Source organism: Acomys minous (assembly GCF_964271855.1).
Source record: "Acomys minous genome assembly, chromosome: 5".
NCBI classification, from domain to species: Eukaryota; Metazoa; Chordata; class Mammalia; order Rodentia; family Muridae; genus Acomys; species Acomys minous.
In genome coordinates, this window is record NC_140494.1 from 100,199,727 (window position 1) to 100,217,885 (window position 18,159).

General features: G+C 47.3%; 1 protein-coding gene across 8 annotated transcripts in view; it reads right to left on the reverse strand.

Moving 5' to 3' along the window:
- Nucleotides 1-18,159, reverse strand: part of GRAMD1B (GRAM domain containing 1B) — a 186,446-nt gene that overhangs the window by 85,111 nt on the left and 83,176 nt on the right. The window contains exon 1 of one of the 8 annotated variants that reach the window (XM_084782049.1): nt 1,968-2,464. The exons of the other annotated variants lie outside the window; for them this stretch is intronic. Within the exon in view, the coding sequence (XP_084638175.1) occupies nt 1,968-1,990 (23 nt within the window). The 5' untranslated portion in view covers nt 1,991-2,464. Of the gene's footprint in view, nt 1-1,967; nt 2,465-18,159 lie in introns of those variants that run through there. 8 annotated transcript variants of the gene reach the window in all.

Genomic DNA, 18,159 nt, shown 5'->3' on the forward strand with positions numbered 1-18,159 from the left:
AAAACAGCCACAACCCAACTACAAAGAGCGGACACAGTGGACTAATGTGTCTACCTTTCATGAGACAGAGAGTCACAGATCTAACAGCATCCAGGCCGGCGTAAACGACAGAAATACCTCCTGATTCTGTTCATCTGAAGAGGACAAGGTTGGCCAATTACAGCTCCCAGCTGAGCACTGCTCACTCTCCTTGTTGAAATGCATCAAGAGATACTCAGGACAGATTTCAAAGGCAAACATCTCTGCATGTCCCCGAGGGACGGAGCCAGGCTGAGCCAAGAAGCGTCTGTGTTAAAGTGATGTCTCATCTGAATGACAGTCTACCTAGGTCTCAAGCTGACAACAGGGGAAGGGTGCTGAGTGATTTTGATGGCGAGAACCCAGGGTCTCCGTGCTTCCGGAAGCTTTGCTTTGGGGTGCCTGGGACTGCTCCACTGAGGAATGAATGCAGCTCTGACTACCCATGTGGGCCTGGAAGTACTGATGACAAGAGACCCTGGTTGACAGTTTGCAACACAGTGGGACAGGCAAACCCCCAAGAAATCAAGGTCAAGGATAGCTGTAGGGCCTATACCTCCTTGGACTCAACCCCCCCCCACCCCCACCCCCAGCAGCCCAGAGAGTGAACCCTTCTCTTGAGGAGAAGCAGCTAGAGGCTAAGCGGTCACCAGTTGTCACCACCACGCTTGGGAGCCTGCAGTTATTCTGAGCTAATCTCACAGGAACTCAGCTCCACTCTTTGCCCTTCTCAAGGCCCTCAAGAAAGGGAGAAAGAATGTTCCTGCTTTCGGCAGGAGAGCTAGACTATGCCACGAGGGGGTGGGGCGGGGGCTTGTGTAGAGGCCTCTAGAAAACCAGAAGTGACCTGCAGCCAGGCTAAGACTCCTTGCTTAAAGTGCTTGATCTCATCCCCCATTCTAAAAATCAACCTGCCACCCACAGGAATCCCCCCCTACCCCCAGCCCGAGCCAGCTTGGACAGCAGGCCCATGAGAAAGGTAGGCTGCAGCCCTGCAGAGAGCTTCCCAGAGCCGCCCTCCTCCTCCTCCTCCTCCTCCTCCTCCTCCTCCTCCTCCTCCTCCCTTCATCCTCTTCAAGGAGTTAAAGTGCCCTCCCCCCACTCCAGCCCAGGAAGCCTTTCTCCTCCTAGGCAGCTGCACTGGCCACCCTGCAGGAGTACCAGATTCCTGGTAGGACAAAGTTTTCCAAGCAAAATCTGCAGTTTCTCAGGCAGGATTTAAAAAAAAAAAAAAAAAAAAAGCCAGTTCTCTCACCCATCTGGTCCTCAGTGGATCAAAGGAGAAGAGGGAACAGTAAGGGTTTTATTTTTAAAATAGAAGGTAAAAATACTCTGCCTACGGCTGCAGCTAGAATACAACTATCCCCACACTCCAAAGCAGAAGTTCTTTTCATGCCCCGGTATTAAACCCAGCAAGAGTCAAAAGCTTGCAAAGCCCTAAAGCACATGCCCACTCTCCATTGGGGGGGGGGGGCGTATCCTAGACAATGGGGCCCAGTCCCTATCATTCCTGAGGGAGAAGATTCCCAGAGAGGCCAGAGGCTGCCTCAGCTGTCTAAGTGACGACAAGAAAAAGGCTCCCCAGCCCAGAACAAGGGCAAGACACACGAAAGGATATCTCTGCCTAAAGTTCCCTCTCTCTGTACAAACCACCCTGACCCCTCAGAGTTGGAGGCTCTTTTCGGTGTCTATTAGATTCTTTCCACAGTCTCCCAACTTCTACAAAGCCCTGATCACAGAGTACATGCTGGAAGAAAATACCACAGCACTATGGATGCCAGCTGAGCCAGGGAAGAGTACTCCAACTGCAAGGTTTGCCATCCCTACCATGACACCTTGATGCCCACCCAGTGAGACAGGCCTGTCTCAAGGAGACCTCTGAAGGGTGCTGGTGAACACACAGGTGAAGAAAGACGGAAGAGGATGCATCTCATCCATCCTCCACTTACCAGGAGAGCTTGAATCCTTTCATTAGTACAGTCACGAGAATCCACTGACCGTGTCTTTAGCATCCCTGTCACAGCTGCGGAGGTCCCAGGACATAGTGGAAGAGATGACGAACTCCCAAAAGAACAGAATCCCATATAATGTGACTTGCACACAGAGAAGGGAGAGAAGGAGAGAGACAGAGAGAGGAGGAGAGCGTTGCTGCTTCTGTTGCCACTGTCCTTCTCTCTCCCAGCTCTCAGCTGGGCTCAGAGGCCAAGGGCAGCTTGGGCAAATCCAGCCCCGGGCTGGAGCCGGCTGCCCCGGCTGTTTGCCGCCACAGCCAGTCTCTGATGAGGATGGGTACTCTGGCAAGCCTGAGCTGAGCGAGCCCTGGAGTTGCATCCACAGTCAGGCTGGCCGCCAGCCACCCACCCTCACCTCCTACCGGCCATGAGCAGCCTCGGGGAGGAAAGGCAAGGAGGGCCGGGAGGATCAGAGCACCGACCTAGCAGAACCTGCACTCTCCTCCCCCAGGCGGCAGCTCCATGTAATCTCCTAATCAATGCAGTACCCAAGCGGAGCACCGCCAGCCACTTCCGCCCATTTAAAGACACAGCACATGTTTTGTCCCAGAATGGGACAGCTCACCAGGGATGACAGGGATCGATGTGCTGCATCGAGGAACGGGGTACCAGGAAGGAAGAGGGAAGAGGAGAAATGCTTTGAGGAAGGACATAGTCACAGGCGCCCAACAATACTAACCAGGTCAGTTAACGGGGTTGCACACTTGGCAAGGAAGGGGTCCTGGGCAACCTCAGGATTCCTCAAGTGAGCAGACCTGAAAATCCTAACTAGTGTATTGCACCAAGACAGGCTGCTAAAGACGACCTTAAGGAGGACTGTCAGTTCCCAGGGAAGCAAGCTGGGGCAGCCAGCACGCTCTGAGCTCCCAAGCAGTTAGTTCTTAGCACAGAGAACTCACAGTTCTCTCCCCTGCTGGGGACATTGCCCACATTACCAGGGCATGTGGTGAGTTCTGGGTGGCAAACCAGCCTTTTGGTCAGCTGAAGTCAGGAATCTTGGCCACAGCTCGACCTGGCTTAGGATGTAATCCACACACCAGCACCAGCGCAAGCCACGAGCAGACTTAAGACAGACCCAGCAGTAAGGAGGAAAAGTGTGGACTCTGAACTTCTGGAAGTAGAGGGAAATGCCCACGGCTCCCCATATCTACTCGGGTTGGAGGTTCCCACACCAACAGCTGCTCTGGCTGTACCTCTCACTCCTTTCCGGCCTTCCCCATATTATCCATTATCTGGGTCAGTAATGCGGATGGGTGAAAAAGAACAAAGAGGAGATTAATTATGCAATAGCAACCCTCAGCTGAACCATAATAAGCCTTTCCACTAAAACTGACCCGAAACCCTCCCTCTACAGCCATGCCTGAGCTAAATACGTATCTATCACCCAAGCTCGACTTTCTAAGGTAATGTTCCTAACGAACAGACACACAGGTCCCATCTGGACCAGTCATCAGGCCTGCACTGTTTATCACTGCCTCCTTCTTTCTATTGGGTACCTCCAGGAAGGCAGGCAATGCGGGTCTTCTCCGACTCAGTGTAACATCACCCTGAATAGGAGGCTTTTTGGAGGGAGGGGTCCTGTTAGTAAGTGCTTCCTTGACACGACTTTAAACTAACAACCAAATCATTGCTGCCTCCCTCCAGGTTTTAACTAGAACACTCTAGGACCCTGACCTTTCAGGGATATGACACCCAAACAGCCATGACTGATGGATTCCCTCTCCATCCACAGTCCCAAGCCAGCTGATGCTCAAGTGCCTCTTTTGAAAACATCCCCAATTGTGTTTTTTATGGCTCCTTGGGCCTGTATCCAAGCCATACGTTCACCACAGGAGTTGATAAGATCTACCAGATTCCCAAAGTGCATCGGCTTGCTCTCCAAGACCGGGTAATGTGATCCCAAATCCCACGACCCAGCCTCTAGGCTAGAGTCACTGACAGTCCTCTGTATAGACAGATGCCAGTCTTCTCACTGGTCCCATTGCTCCCATCATGGGGGACATTTCAAGGTCAGAGGAGAGCACGCCAACCATTACTCTAAAAGCACATTTTTTTTTGAAAGGTTCAAATTTGTTGGCCTTTGGCCATCAGTTACTTTGGGAAACTCCACAGAAACCCTGTTTGCAGCTACTAAGGGCCTGTAGTGCCAGCTGTTGAGCTAGGCATGGGAGGCACACACTTGTGAACCTACATGCAGAGGCTGCGGGATTTGCCAGGGTTGTGCCTCAGACATTACAGCTGAGTAGTAACAAGGGTAATGTCTTGATATGACTAATGTCCAACAGCCAGGGAGATGCAAGCTTGGGATATGAAAGTGTCGTGCCAAACTCTAAACCCAATCCCTATGCATTTTTATTAAAAAAAAAGAAAGAAAAGAAAAAGAAAAAAGTCTCAGAGCAAGGATGTGGCCCCATGGAATAAAGAACCTTCAGCCCCAAAGTTCACACTGGAATGGGGTAGGGGTGGATGGGGGTGCACTAACAGATCCCTGGGTTTGCTGAAATCAGTCAATGAGCTTCAGGTCCAATAAGAGACTGCCTCAAAAACAAGAGTAGAAAAGGACAGAGGAAGCCACTCAACGTCAACCTTTGGTTTCACATGTGGATGTACAGATAAGCACACAAGAACACACATGCATGCATACTCACACAAACACACATCTTTTCTCTCAAACATGCTAGTTGGAAAGAGCTCATTCACACCAAGAAGACAAAATATATAAGCAATAAAGATAGAGTCAAAACCAAAGCAGGATCTTCATTGCTGAGAGCACTAAGTGCCAGTGTGTGTGGTGCAGAAGCCTGGTGGGATGGGCAAAAATCACCCCAAAGACTCCCTGTGGCTGTGGATCAAAAACTTGTCCTAGGGCTCTGCAAACCAATGCCATGCTTTATGGATGCCATAAAAAATTCAAACATGGCCAAGGAGGCATGGAACACTGCGAGTCCCTGATATAAATTAATGATGGCAACCACGAGAGATAGACAAATGCTTATCCTGTGGACTTCCCTTCTCATGGACAGTGTTCGGTAGAGCCAGAGCAATTCAATCCCTGGGAAATGAAACACACTGGCGTAAGTTCTAAGAACGAGCTTGTGCCTTCTCCGGATGCCACCTGCCTCTCTGCAGGCTAGCTGCTCCATAATATTCATATTTCAGGAAGGGCATAAGTTATTTTAGAGACAACGAGACTCCGAAGACTTCCTTATCTGGCAAGGTGACCACACAGACTAGAAAACAGAAGCCAAAAGGAAATTATTTTTAAATGCCTGGGGTACTGGCAAAACTAAACAAATTAGGAATATGTAAAGTTCAAGCATTTAGTGATAGCAGAAACACATGAGGCTGGGCTTCAGTTTCCATGGCCTCAAAGCGCAGAGAGAAGCTCTAAAAGCCCACTAGAGGTGAAGCTTCAAAGGAGACTTTGTACTACAGTGCCTTGCCCAGGTGGGCCCCTGCTTGACTACACCTTGCCTTCCTGGTATAGCAGGTGCCCCCCAGGCCCTGTTTGGCCACATCTCACCCTAATGATTGAACTCGAAAGGATTCAGATCAGTCTGTCCTAAACCATGACCTGCAACAAAGGGGGGGGGAAAAAAAAAGACCTCAAACGGATCCTATCAACTCAGTTACTATAGTCTAAGTGTCTCTGTCTCTCTGTCTCTCTGTCTCTCTCTCTGTCTCTCTGTCTCTCTCTCTCTCTCTCTGTCTCTCTCTCTCTCTCTCTCTCTCTCTCTGTCTCTCTGTCTCTCTGTCTCTCTGTCTCTCTCTCTCTCTGTCTCTCTGTCTCTCTCTCTCTGTCTCTCTGTCTCTCTCTGTCTCTCTGTCTCTCTCTCTCTCTCTGTCTCTCTCTCTCTTTCTCTGTCTCTGTCTCTGTCTCTCTCTCTCTCTCTCACACACACACACACACACACACACACACACACACACACACACACACACACCCTGCAAAAGAAAAGAAGTATATATTTTAAATGACCAACTTCCTGGGGCTGGAGAGATGGCTCAGTGGTTAAAAGCACTGTCTCCTTTTCCAGAAGGTCCTGAGTTCAATTCCCAGCAGCCACATGGTGGCTCACAACCATCTATAATGAGATCTGGTGCCCTCTTCTGGCCTGCAGGTATACACACAGATAGAGCTATCATCTATAATAAATAAATAAATAAATAAATAAATAAATAAATAAATAGCCAACTTCCAGTCATTTATAGAAAACTTGGGGGAAGGAGGGCACAAATGTTTTGCTGGAAAGAAATACATGAAACAAACATTGAGAAAAGGATTGTTTAAATGTTTATTTAAAACTCCTACAGATGAGAAACATGAGGAAAATAAGTAAAAAGTTTGAATATGGGCTTCCAGAAGAGGAAATTATAACACATGAACAGGTCCTCCCCTTTACGAGGACAAGGGAAAATACAAATTCAGGGCACTAACATGATGCCACTTCAGACTCATCCAACTGGCCAAAACTTTTATTCCTTGTTTGTTTATTTGTTTGTTTGTTTTTGTTTTTGTTTTGAGGCAGGTCCTCACTATGTAGCTCTGGCTGGCCCGAAACTCACTGTGTAGACCAGGCTGGCCTCAAACTCACAGGGATTCACTTGTCTACTGGGATTAAAGACACTGGGCTTGGCTAGCCAAAAATTTTAAATCAATGTCAAGAATTGAGAATGAACTAGTGAGGGCTGGAGAGATGGCTCAGGGATTAAGAGCACTGGCTGCTCTTTCAGAAGTCCAGAAGTCCTGAGTTTTATTCCCAGCAACCACATGGTGGCTCCCAACCATCTATAATGAGATCTGGTGCCCTCATCTGGTGTACGGGTGTACATGCAGGCAGAGCATTTTATAAATAAGTGTTTTTAAGAGGTGTGGGGGGGGAGCATTAGTGGAAGGGCATGTTGTCTCAACTACTGAATTATGGAGTAGAAATGACTAAGTATATCTCTACCCCAGCAGTACTATGGGCCACTCCACTGTGCTGATGAAAGTAAGTCACATGAGGGCAAACACATGAGAACTCAACAGAGTATGCCATGTAATAATGAAGATCTGTATAAAAAGCAAAGGCACCTATAGTATTTTCAAGTAGAATATTATACAGCCCTGAAAAGCACAGTACTACAGTATACGATGGAATGGATAAATCTCAGAAACACAACGCTGGACAAAGAAAGGGAGTCAATGAAGTTTGTCTACCTCCCGTAAACACACAAAGAATAAATAAAACTTATACATACATATATTCTATATCCATACAATTAAAAAAAACTAATCCTAAAACCCTTGACGTTGAACAAAGGAGCAAGCCATAAAGAGAATAACAAGTCCTTCAGAAAGTTGATCAGGAGAATGTTAACATAGAAAAGTCTATTAACTCTTTTTTTTTGTTGGTTGTTTGTTTTTGTTTTTCAAGACCGGGTCTTTCTGTGTAGCCTTGGCTGTCCTGGATTCCCTTTGTAGACCAGGCTGGCCTCAAACTCACAGTGATCCACCAGCCTCTGCCTCCCAAAGTGCTGGGATTAAAGGTGTGCGCCACCACACCTGGCTCTATTTATTCTTCTTTATGCTTTATGACTTGTATTTTGTCTTTTTTTCTCCCCAAATCAGAATATGATGAGAAGTGTTTTCCTGTTGATACATTTGTCATTGAATATTTTATGTCTCTTGTAAGTATCCTTTTGTCCCTGCCCAATGCTGATGAAAACATGCTTAGGATGACAGTAATCAGACCACTTCCATATCAATCTCCCTTGGGGAGGTCTGACCATGACTGTGTTCTAAGGTCACTAATGCTTCAGAACTTGCTTGGGACTGTGCACTCACAGATACCCATGTGATCAACAGACAGTTGGTCTGTGTTATTCTAAGTCTCTTGGGTTGAATCTTCCAAGCTTTACTGAGTTAAAAGTAGAAAAAAAAAATTGCATTATTTCACCAGCCTTGACTTTTTGTTTGTTTGCTTGTTTTTGTACAAGCCTTAAGGTTTCTTGAGTGTTTTTTTTGTTTGTTTGGTTGGTTTCAGTTTTTTGTTTTTGTTGTTGTTTGGTTGGTTTTTTGTTTGTTTGTTTGTTTTCTGTTTTCTTTTTTTATTTTTGTTTTGTTTTGTTGAGACAGGGTTTCTCTGTGTAGCCTTGGCTGTCCTGGACTCGCTTTGTAGACCAGGCTGGCCTCGAACTCACAACGATCCAACTGCCTCTGCCTCCCAAGTGCTGGGATTAAAGGAGTGCGCCACCACCGTCTAGAGCCTTAAGGTTTCTTACACCTCAATGTTGTTTCTTCTTGTCTCATCCACAGATGGGACTGGAAAGGTGACAGAGGTCACCATTCAACCGGAACAGCCCACCTCTACACACCCAAGACTCTAGGCCGAAGTAAGTCCAGAAACTGTGTACTCAAGAGTCAGGGTCCATGGGAGGATTTGACCAACTAGAAAAACTGGAGGGAGAGTTCAGGACTTTGACTTCCTCTCCCCATGCGGGTTCTTCCCCAACAGCTGAGGCTCCTCCTGACCTTGCTAAGTCACTCCAAGCAAATAGTTCTGTATCTGGAGCAGAAAATGAATGGCCAGATCCCTGAGGCTCTCCTTGTATCACAAGTTCTCAGGCTCTGGCCACAGTCCCTCTACCCATTCCTTCGCCGGGGCAGCAGCACTCGCTGCAGTATCCTCACAGTCAGGGCAGCATGCCTGTGGATGCTGGCAAAACTGGGACAGAGCGGTGCTGCAGTCACACGCTGGGGAATCAAAGCTCCAAGCTCAGGCAGGAGAGTCATCAGATGCTGAGAGTGTTATATTTAAGGAGCGTTTTGGAGGTCAGGAAGCAAGCAAGAGAGGAGCAGTAGGGGGAGGGTGCAGCCTCCCAAACACTGCATTTCAACAACAAGCCTCCTCCTCATCCCCCAGCCAGAATCCTCTTCCAAACTCCAAACTGCAGTCAATAGAGGCTGTGTGAGGGGCAGGCAGATGGCCAGGGCTGCACTGATGAGGTGCTCCCTACCACTTCCCTGTCCCTGCCCTTCCCTCCTCCCCCCTGCCTCTGCACTCACCACTCCTCACCCTCTGCCACTATTAGTCACAGGCTCTGGGGTGACAGTGTGGGCTGTAGGCATTGGCCTTGCCTTCTGGTCTGTTCATCTGTGTCAGCTCCCAGCCCGGAGCCTCCTGAGCACCCGCTTGTCCCCATTACCCTTGGTGCACACCCCAGCCCTCTAGCCCCACTCCCCAGGGAGCCCAGGCCTGGGCAGGAGGCTGGCTGGTAGGGGGTGATAGACCTATGGGTGAAGTAAGCCAGGCTTTTTGTTATCTAGAATATTCCCTTTGGCCTCTGTGACCCCAAGGATTCATTGAAGGTCTTGGAGTTGAAATTTTTAAAAAAAATTAAAAAACAAAAAAAAAAAACAAACCAAAAAGGACAAAAATCACTTCCTTCTCGACTCCCCCTTCACAATCTGTTAATCCAGAATGCTCCTTCAGGCAACAACAGCAGGAACAAAGCCAAAACCAGGCTTTCAAACTCTAGCTTCCATCCATCCTACCCCCAGGAAAGGGAAAGCAGGACAGGGGCTGCCAAGGACAGGCGACAGGCCACCACGGTGTTAAGTGGGGCCACATACATGATGTCTTGTGACCCTCACAGTGACCCAGGAACGAGGTTAAACCATTAAACAGTTAAATAGAAAAGCGCTAACATTTGTTAAAGGAAGAAGCTAGGGTTTGGTGATGATGCCTGATTCTTTTCACAACACTGCCAGGTACCACTAGCTCCCAGGTGAGTGGTACAGCAGGGCCCTCTCTTTCCATACAGGATTCCACCAATTCTGCATATAACATAGTCCCAGAAAAAGCTGCGTGTTTACACAACATGCTCAGACTTCATTTCTCATGATTCCTCAAACAATACAATATAACAGCCATTTCCATAGTGTTCACATTGCATTATTACTATAAGTAACCTAGATATGACTTAATATGAATACATAATACATACAAACATGCCAGTATACATAAGAGACTTGGATACTGGTAGGCTTCAGAAAGCAGGGCATCATGGGACCGAACCTTGAGCAAATTCAAGGAATGCTGTTAAATGAGAATGACCCCTATAGGCTCATATATTTGAATACTTGGCCCCCAGTTGGTAGGACTGGTTTGGGAAGGATTAGGAGGCGTGGCCTTGTTATAGGAGGTGTGTCACTGGGGTGGACTCTGAGGTTTCAAAAGCCTACACCATTCCCAGCTAACTCTCTTCCTCTGCACCTTTTTCTACCTCAGACTTGTGGGTCTGATATAACAGCCCTCAGCTGTAAGAGAAATATAGGAGATGGGGAAATAAAAGGACCCAGAGGGTCCTAGAAACCTACAAGAAGAACATCATGATGGGTATATTGGGGCGGGGGGGGGGCGGTCTGCTCAAACTATTGCATTAACCAAGGACAATACAAGTAGTAAACATCGAACCCCTACTCTGATCTACCCAATGGACAGGACATTCTCCACAGTTATGTGGAGAGCGGGGACTGACTCTGACATGAACTCTGGTGCTCTATATTTGACCACCTCTCCTTGGTGGGGACGCCTGGTGGCTCTCAAAGAAAGAATAAGCAGGCTACCAAGATGAGAGTTGTAGCCTATGACCATATAGTGGGGGAGGAGGACCCCTCAATCTTAGATCTAGGGGAGGGGAATAGGGTGAAAGTGGGAGGGAAGGAGGAATGGGAGGATACAAGTGATGAGATAACAATTGAGGTGTAATCTGAATAAATTAATAAAATTAAAAATTGAAAGAAAAAAAAAAGCTCTCAGCTGCTGCTCCAGCACCAGGCTTGCCTCTCTGACTGCCGCTGGCTTCCCTCCATGACAGTCACAGACTCCAACCCTTTGAAAATGTAAGCAAGCTCCTCCCAATAAACTCTTCTTAAGTTGCTTTCATCATGGTGTCCCTTCACAGCAGCAGAAAAATAACTAAAATAAGAGTCTGGTAAAAATGGGAAAAGATAAAAGATAAAGGGATACCTGGGACCACAAGACCCTGCCCTCTCTAGCCTGGGGACTTCCACAGCCAGGTGACTCCCAGGTGACCAGCTACACTCATCCTCCTTTTTCTTTTCCCTGCTCTTGACATGCCTTTTCTTTTTTTTTTTTTCTTTTCTTTCTTTTTTTCCTTCTCTCCCCACTGATATATTTGATAATTGTTCAGAATTGGAACTGGAGACGGCATCAGCCAGGAGACGGGGCCGAGGGAAGTGAAAAAGAGCCCAGGCAGAGAATGAGGGGCAGAGTCGCAAGGGAGAGAGTGGGGAGGGACGCAGAAAAGAAGGGCGAGGGGAGGCAGGGGCCATGGGCAGAGAGAAGCCAGCCAGAGCGAGAAGAGAGGGAAAGGTGGGAGGTAACCAAGGTGTAGAAGGCCCAGGCTGGCCTTGAACTCAAGATGATATTCCAGCCTCTGCTTCCTGAGTACAGAGACTAAAAGAGTAAGCCATGGCACGTCAGCTTGGCATTATTCCCCTTTCAAGGAACTGGCTTGAAGGACGCAAGAATGTCCTTGGTTCTGTCAGAGGAACTCTCACCGAGGACCCTCATGCCTTTTTCCACATTCTCATCTCCTTCCAAAACCACTCCTACAGGTGTGGCAAATGCCTTTAATCCTAGCACTTGGGAGGCAGGGGCAGGTGGATCTCTGTGAGTTCGAGGCCAGCCTGGTCTACAAAGTGAGTCAGGGACAGCCAAGGCTACACACAGAAACCCTGTCTTTAAAAAAAGACAAACAAACCACTCCTACTTCCCAAAGGCCCACCAGCTTGCCTCAGGGTTGGTTTATCTGCATGTCAAACATACCCCCATGTCTTGGCTCATAAGACCTTTTCTGCCCACAGACAGAAGGGCAGCTCCAAGGAGGCAGGAGCCTGATCATCAATCTAAATACAGAAACCCTACCCCACCACCACAATAAGGAGACACTGGCCTCTCTGCAGCGTCTAACTAAAGGCACAGCAGAGGCATACGCATCCCATGCCAGAAGGAAGGGACAGCCAGATTTCTAAATAGCCTGATGCATCTCTAGGCTCAGGAGAACCTCCAGGTGGAGTCAGGCAGGGTCTCACAGACTCTGGTTCCCTGGGAAGGGAACACCTATCCACCCACAGGCAGCTGCTGCCTGTTCTCCTACCCATGTGAGGATCTTTCCTTTTTAACTACGGTCTGTGAATGCTGCCATGAGGTGGGGGTGGGGCGGTGCAGAATGACAGATGAATTAAGCGTTACTCATTTTCACAGTCAAAGTCTCCTGGCCAAGGCTCTCTTGTTGGCCAAGAGAAGGGGCTTGTTGCTAAAAAACCGAGCCTAGTTCTCAACTGACCACAGATTCACATTAATCCCAGGAGAGCATACTATGGCTTAGCACTCAGACTCTAGGTGTTAAATCAGGAACCTGGAGATTTTTTTTTTTCATCTTTTTGGTATTTGTTAGGTCAGTATTCACTGAGCAGGCGCTCATGACCCAGGCACAGCGAAACAATATTGCAAAGACAGGCCCAATGGCCTCCTTGGCCTCAACCATAAAAAGGATTAGACATTATCTAAACAACAATGTTTAAGACAGTGGTTCCCAGGAAGAGGCGTGTCTAATCAAGGCATATATGTCCTCGTTCTCCCCGCCCCCCTCCCCAGTGCCCCCTTCCAAAATGAGTGCCATCTGTAAACATAACGGCTCATGGTGGGACGCTCAGCTACCCTACACTGAGTCAGTTTGTTATAATTACCTCTTCGGGTTTTTGTTTGTTTGTTTGTTTGTTTTGTTTTTCAAAACAAGGTCTCTCTGTGTTAGCCTTGGCTGTCCTGGGCTCGTTTTGTAGACACACTGGCCGCAAACTCACAGCAATCCTCCTGCCTCTTCCTCCCGAGTGCTGGGATTAAAGGTGTGTGCCACCACGGCTGGCTGATAATTACTTCTTGATTAGTCTGGTCTCTATTGAGAGCGTTGGCCAGAAAAGGCACCCACTATTTGTTGTCATCCTTTACCGAGGCCCAGAAACTGTGTTGTTAAGGCGTACTACTGCCATCACTGCCAATAAGTACAGGCTTCTTGGGATAGAGCAGACTGAATTGAAGGAGTATGGATTTTGAAATTTTTCACTTTCCACCATCAGGATATTTTCCTATTTCTGCATAGGATTGAAAAGGCAGCGGGGTGTGTGTGTGTGTGTGTGTGTGTGTGTGTGTGTGTGTGTGTGTGTGTGTGTGTTTAAGAATCACCTAAGGGTTCTGGTACCAGATGCATTCTTTCAACATCCCAGTAGACATTACCCCAGCCTTCTACAAGAACCTACCATATTTTTCAGACCATAAGGCACACTTCCCCACCAAAAGTGGGGAGAGTTAAGGTGCACCTTATGGTCCGATTGCTGTTTTTACTGTTTTTCTTGTTTTACTGCTCTAAAAATGGGAAGCAACTTATGATCAGGTGCATCTTATAGTCCGAAAAATACAGTAACAGTTCAGCTGCTTCTGTCTTGTGGTTAGTTAGCACTCTTAGTAAATGTGCCTATAGCCCTTTATATTATGTCACTGGCCGTATTTGATTGTTCAGGGGCACCCAAATGCTGGTACAGATCATGATATTGGTTTGTTTTTTTGTTTTGTTTTGTTTTGTTTTGTTTTGTTTTGTTTTGTTTGAGACAGTATCTAAAATTTTGTCCTGGATCTCCTGGACAGCCTCAAACTAATAGCAACCCTCCTGCCTCTGCCTCCTAAATGCTGGGATTAAAGGCACTGACTCTACACCTGGCCCGCATAATAAAGCTTGTATAGGGATCGATCCATAGTGCACTTCAGAGTAGTTAGCACAACACAGGAAGTTTCAAAAGGATTAATATATTCAATTATGTAATTTTAATAGTACCTCCTTTTTAAATTCCTGTTAAACTATTTTTTAAATGTAGGTAGGGGCAGTGGCCATTTTATATCTTAGTCTGGTTACCTTTCGCGGATTCAGTACACATCTGGACATGTCTCCCTCTAGAAGAAGGCTACTGTGACTTGGAAATTTCGTGACCACCTACAGGAGACTGAGAACTGAGATAAGGGTCTTCTGAGAGTCTCTGTCCTTCACTGCCATCTGGGCCACACAGGTTCCCAATGCCTTGGAGATATGTTGGTGACACTCAAGTGTGCCTGGGCATCTACAGCCACGCCCTTACCTCAGTCCTATCGTTCCTGAGCAGCTTTGCCTAGATGCCTCACTGGCACTCAGGACTACACCTCCTGACTCTGGCCTCAAGTCACCCATTCAGAGATAATAAGATACTAAGTCCAGCCAATCCTCGGTCCCAACTACGGCTGAACTTTGTCTCCTGCCACCATTTGCTACCCCTCAGCTCTCATCTTACTGTCTCCTACTTAGTTTGTTTTGTTTGTTTTTTTTAATTCAACAAACATTGAGTGGTAAGTATATCTTTTCCCATGGAAAGTAGAAAATGCCAGAGCTTCTATAGACTTAAAAGCAAAAACATAAAGCTGATGAGTGGTAGGGGCGGCTCAGATCTTTAATCCCAGCACTCAGCAGGCAGAGGCAGGCAGATCGCTGTGAGTTCAAGGCTAACCTGGTCTACAGAGTGCCAGGACAGCAAGGGCTACACAGAGAAGCCTTGTTTCAATAAACTAAAGCAAACAAATAAACAAACAAAAAACATAAGGGTATGATGGCACACGCCTTTAATCCCAGCACTTGGGAGGCAGAGGCAGGTGTATCACCGTGAGTTTGAGGCCAGCCTGCTCCACAAAGCAAGTCCAGGACAGCCAAGAGAGACCCTGTCTCAAAAACAAAAGAAAACAAAACAACAACAACAAAAAACATAAGGCTCGGTCTTCAAGAAATTCCTGGCCTAATACAGAAAGATCAACATGTAAAAAAAATAAAATAAAGTGAGCCAGGCGTGGTGGTTCATGCCTGCAATCCTAGCAAACAGGGGATAAAGGCAGGGAGATAACTTTGAATTTAAGGCTAGTCAGAACTACATAGTGAGTTTCAGAACGGCCTGGGCTGTCCTTTAAAAGCCTGTCTCAAAAGAAGAGTCCATTGATAAGTAAATAAACAATCAAAGCCGAAGCAAAAAAAAGGAAACTATCATTATTAGTCTACCAGGGAGTGGGAGGGTCTTCCTCCTAAGCAGGTTTGATGACAGCTCAGAGTTCTTTGTTTTGTTTTGTTTTTCTTTTTAAGACATAGTCTTTTTTTTTTTTAAGATTTATTTGTTATGTATACAATATGCATCAGATCACATTATAGATGGTTGTAAGCCAACCATGTGGTTGCTGGGGATTGAACTCAGGACCTCTGGAAGATCAGTCAGTGCTCTTAACCTCTGAGCCATCTCTCCAGCCCTTGTTTTGTTTTTCAAGACAGGGTTTCTCTGTTACACAGAGCCCTGGCTATCCTGGACTCTCTCTGTAGATCAGGCTAGCCTTGAACTCACAGAAACCAGTATGCCTCTGCCTCCTAAGTGCTGGGATTAAAGGCATGTGCCACCATGCCCAGCAATAGCTCAGAGTTCTACCCATTTGGCTACCTCCATACCTTATGCGGCTCTCGGTGTGCTTATATTTCTCATTTCATCTTCGGCCTTGTCTACTACAACCCATGCTAAACCCAACCATGGAGGCACTGGCCTGCTGCCTCCCCCTGATGTCTGTAGAAGGCTTCCACATGAGCAGCTGCCATTAGTGAACACCCATCGCAATTTAGCGATGCCCTTGAATCTCTATGGTGGCTCTACAATCCGAACGCCATTATTCACAAAGAAACAGACGAGCAAAGGCCAACGTGTCTCACTCAAGCTCACAGAAACAGGGGGTGCACGTGGCAAATCTGAACACAGAGACGCCCACCTCCGGTCGCAGCTATTCCTTGTCCTTCCACCATCTACCTCAGAACCACTTTCCTGACCACCTCCTTCCGAGCCTACCCAGTCATCCCCCAGCGAGAGCCACTTCTCTTCTGGTCCTCATTACCTTGTTTTTTTGTGTTTTGAGTTTTGTTGTTGTTGTTGTTTCAGTTTTTTGAGACTTGAGTTTCTCTATTATGCAGCTCTGGCTGTTCTGGAATTTTCTATGTAGAGCAGACCAGCCTCAAACTCACAGAGATCCACCTGCCTCGGCATCTAAAGTACTGGGATTAAAGGTGTATGTTACCTCACCCAGGTGACCATCATTATCTTATCCTGCCATACTTTGTTTACCTACCTGCCTCCTGCCAAAACTGGTCGGTACCCTCTCACACGACAATGTGCAATTCTTCTCTGAAACCCCCATACCTGACTCTGCTGCCACGGAAGTGGCAATTAGTACACTTTCACTGAATGAAGGATTCATAAATGCCTCTAGCCTCTCTTCTCAAGAGATTAAAAACCGTCTGAACACAATTTATCGTTTATATATCTGAACAGATGAGATGCCTCAATCTTAAACTGAAACCTTAAAGCACTGAAACCAAAAGAGGCACTGCCATGAGAAGGCAGTCGCAGAATTCAGACTCCCGGATGTGAAGTCACACCTGCAAGCCCTCCTCCAGGAAATGAAGGGAATCAAATAAGGATGTTGTCATCAGGACTGGCCACACACCTCCGTCAAAAAGCTACTTCGTTCTGTCGTAACTTAGCCCGGTACATTAGAGCTGGGGAAAATTCTGAAAGCAACTTCGAAATAAAACAGGGAAGGCTAAGGTAAGAGGGTGCAATTACATGTATTTAGACCCGTGAGTCACAACACAAATTTTTTTCCTAGCTATTGCAGGCTTTTATACATTCTTATGGTGCCAGGGCATCCAGCTGTAACCTAAGTCTCTCTGTATCTGGGCTTCAGGCTTGCTGCCTGGCCCTATACAACCAAGTTCCATCTGAAAGTATCTTGGTTCAGCTCAGAATTCTTCAGCTTTAAGTGATAAGCTTTCTATAGAACTGATGGAAACCACAGGTGATGTATCACAAAACCACATAGGTTATAACATGTACAATTCTGCATAGGAGTGCAGGAGGGGAGCTGGGGGTATGGTGGCACACATCTGGAGGCAGGCAGACCTCAATGAGTTTGAAGCTAGCCTGGTCTACAGAGTGAGTCCAGGACAGCCAAGACTACACAGAGAAACCCTGTCCAAAAGAGTGCAGGAGGCTCATGGGCCCTCTACTACAAAGCCTGATGGTTCACAAGCCAAGATAGAAGATGCCTGAAGTAACTGTCCCAGAGGGCATAGATCAGAGAGGGTTAAAGAAGCACTGGTGTTGAATAGTCTCAGTTCCAGCAACCTCAGGAATGATCCAGCTGAGTTCTGGCTCTGCAGTGGATGCCCTGAGATCTAGACCAAGGTACAGAAAGACCTGAGAAAAACAGGGCCGGAAATGCTTCTGCCCCGACAATACAAACATGGACGCAACACATCTCTCCAAACTCACTTCCGAACTTGCAAGAGCTCAAGGCCACACCTTGCCCCAGAGCCAGCAGGTCGATGACAAACCACTTACAGCTTAAAGAGTGAAATGACTACTCTCAGCATCACACATACACACACACACACACACACACACACACACACACACACACACACACACACACACACACGTCAAGGACAGCAGCATCCCAACCAGACAGCAAACTGCACCCAGCAAACTGTTTTGGACCCAAGCACAGCACAGATGCCTGCTCCCATAATGGCCAATGCACACTGCCAAGGCGGAAAAGAGGCACAGCACCTCACGCCATCCACGTATGGGCTGGTTATTTAAGTATTCGTATAAAGTAGGGAAGGAGAGAAGCAGTCCTGGGAGACCTGTTCTCATTCCAGTTCTTTCCCTAGCACCTCTTCAAGTGTGTGATGGATCTCATCTGATGTAAACAACGGGGGGGGGGGGGCGGGGGGCGGGGAGAATGTCCTTTCCATCTTAGTGTTGGCTAAAAGATGAAAGCCCAGCGAGGTTAAGTAACTTGGTTCCTGTCACGCAGCACATAGGAATAGAAGAATCACTGGGAGTCGATGACTCCAAAAGGCCCGTCTAGACAGTTCTGCTCCCTTCTTTTCTCACACTCTCTTCCATACACATCACAGGGGACCCAACCTGTTCCAGAAGTCCGAGCCTCTTCGA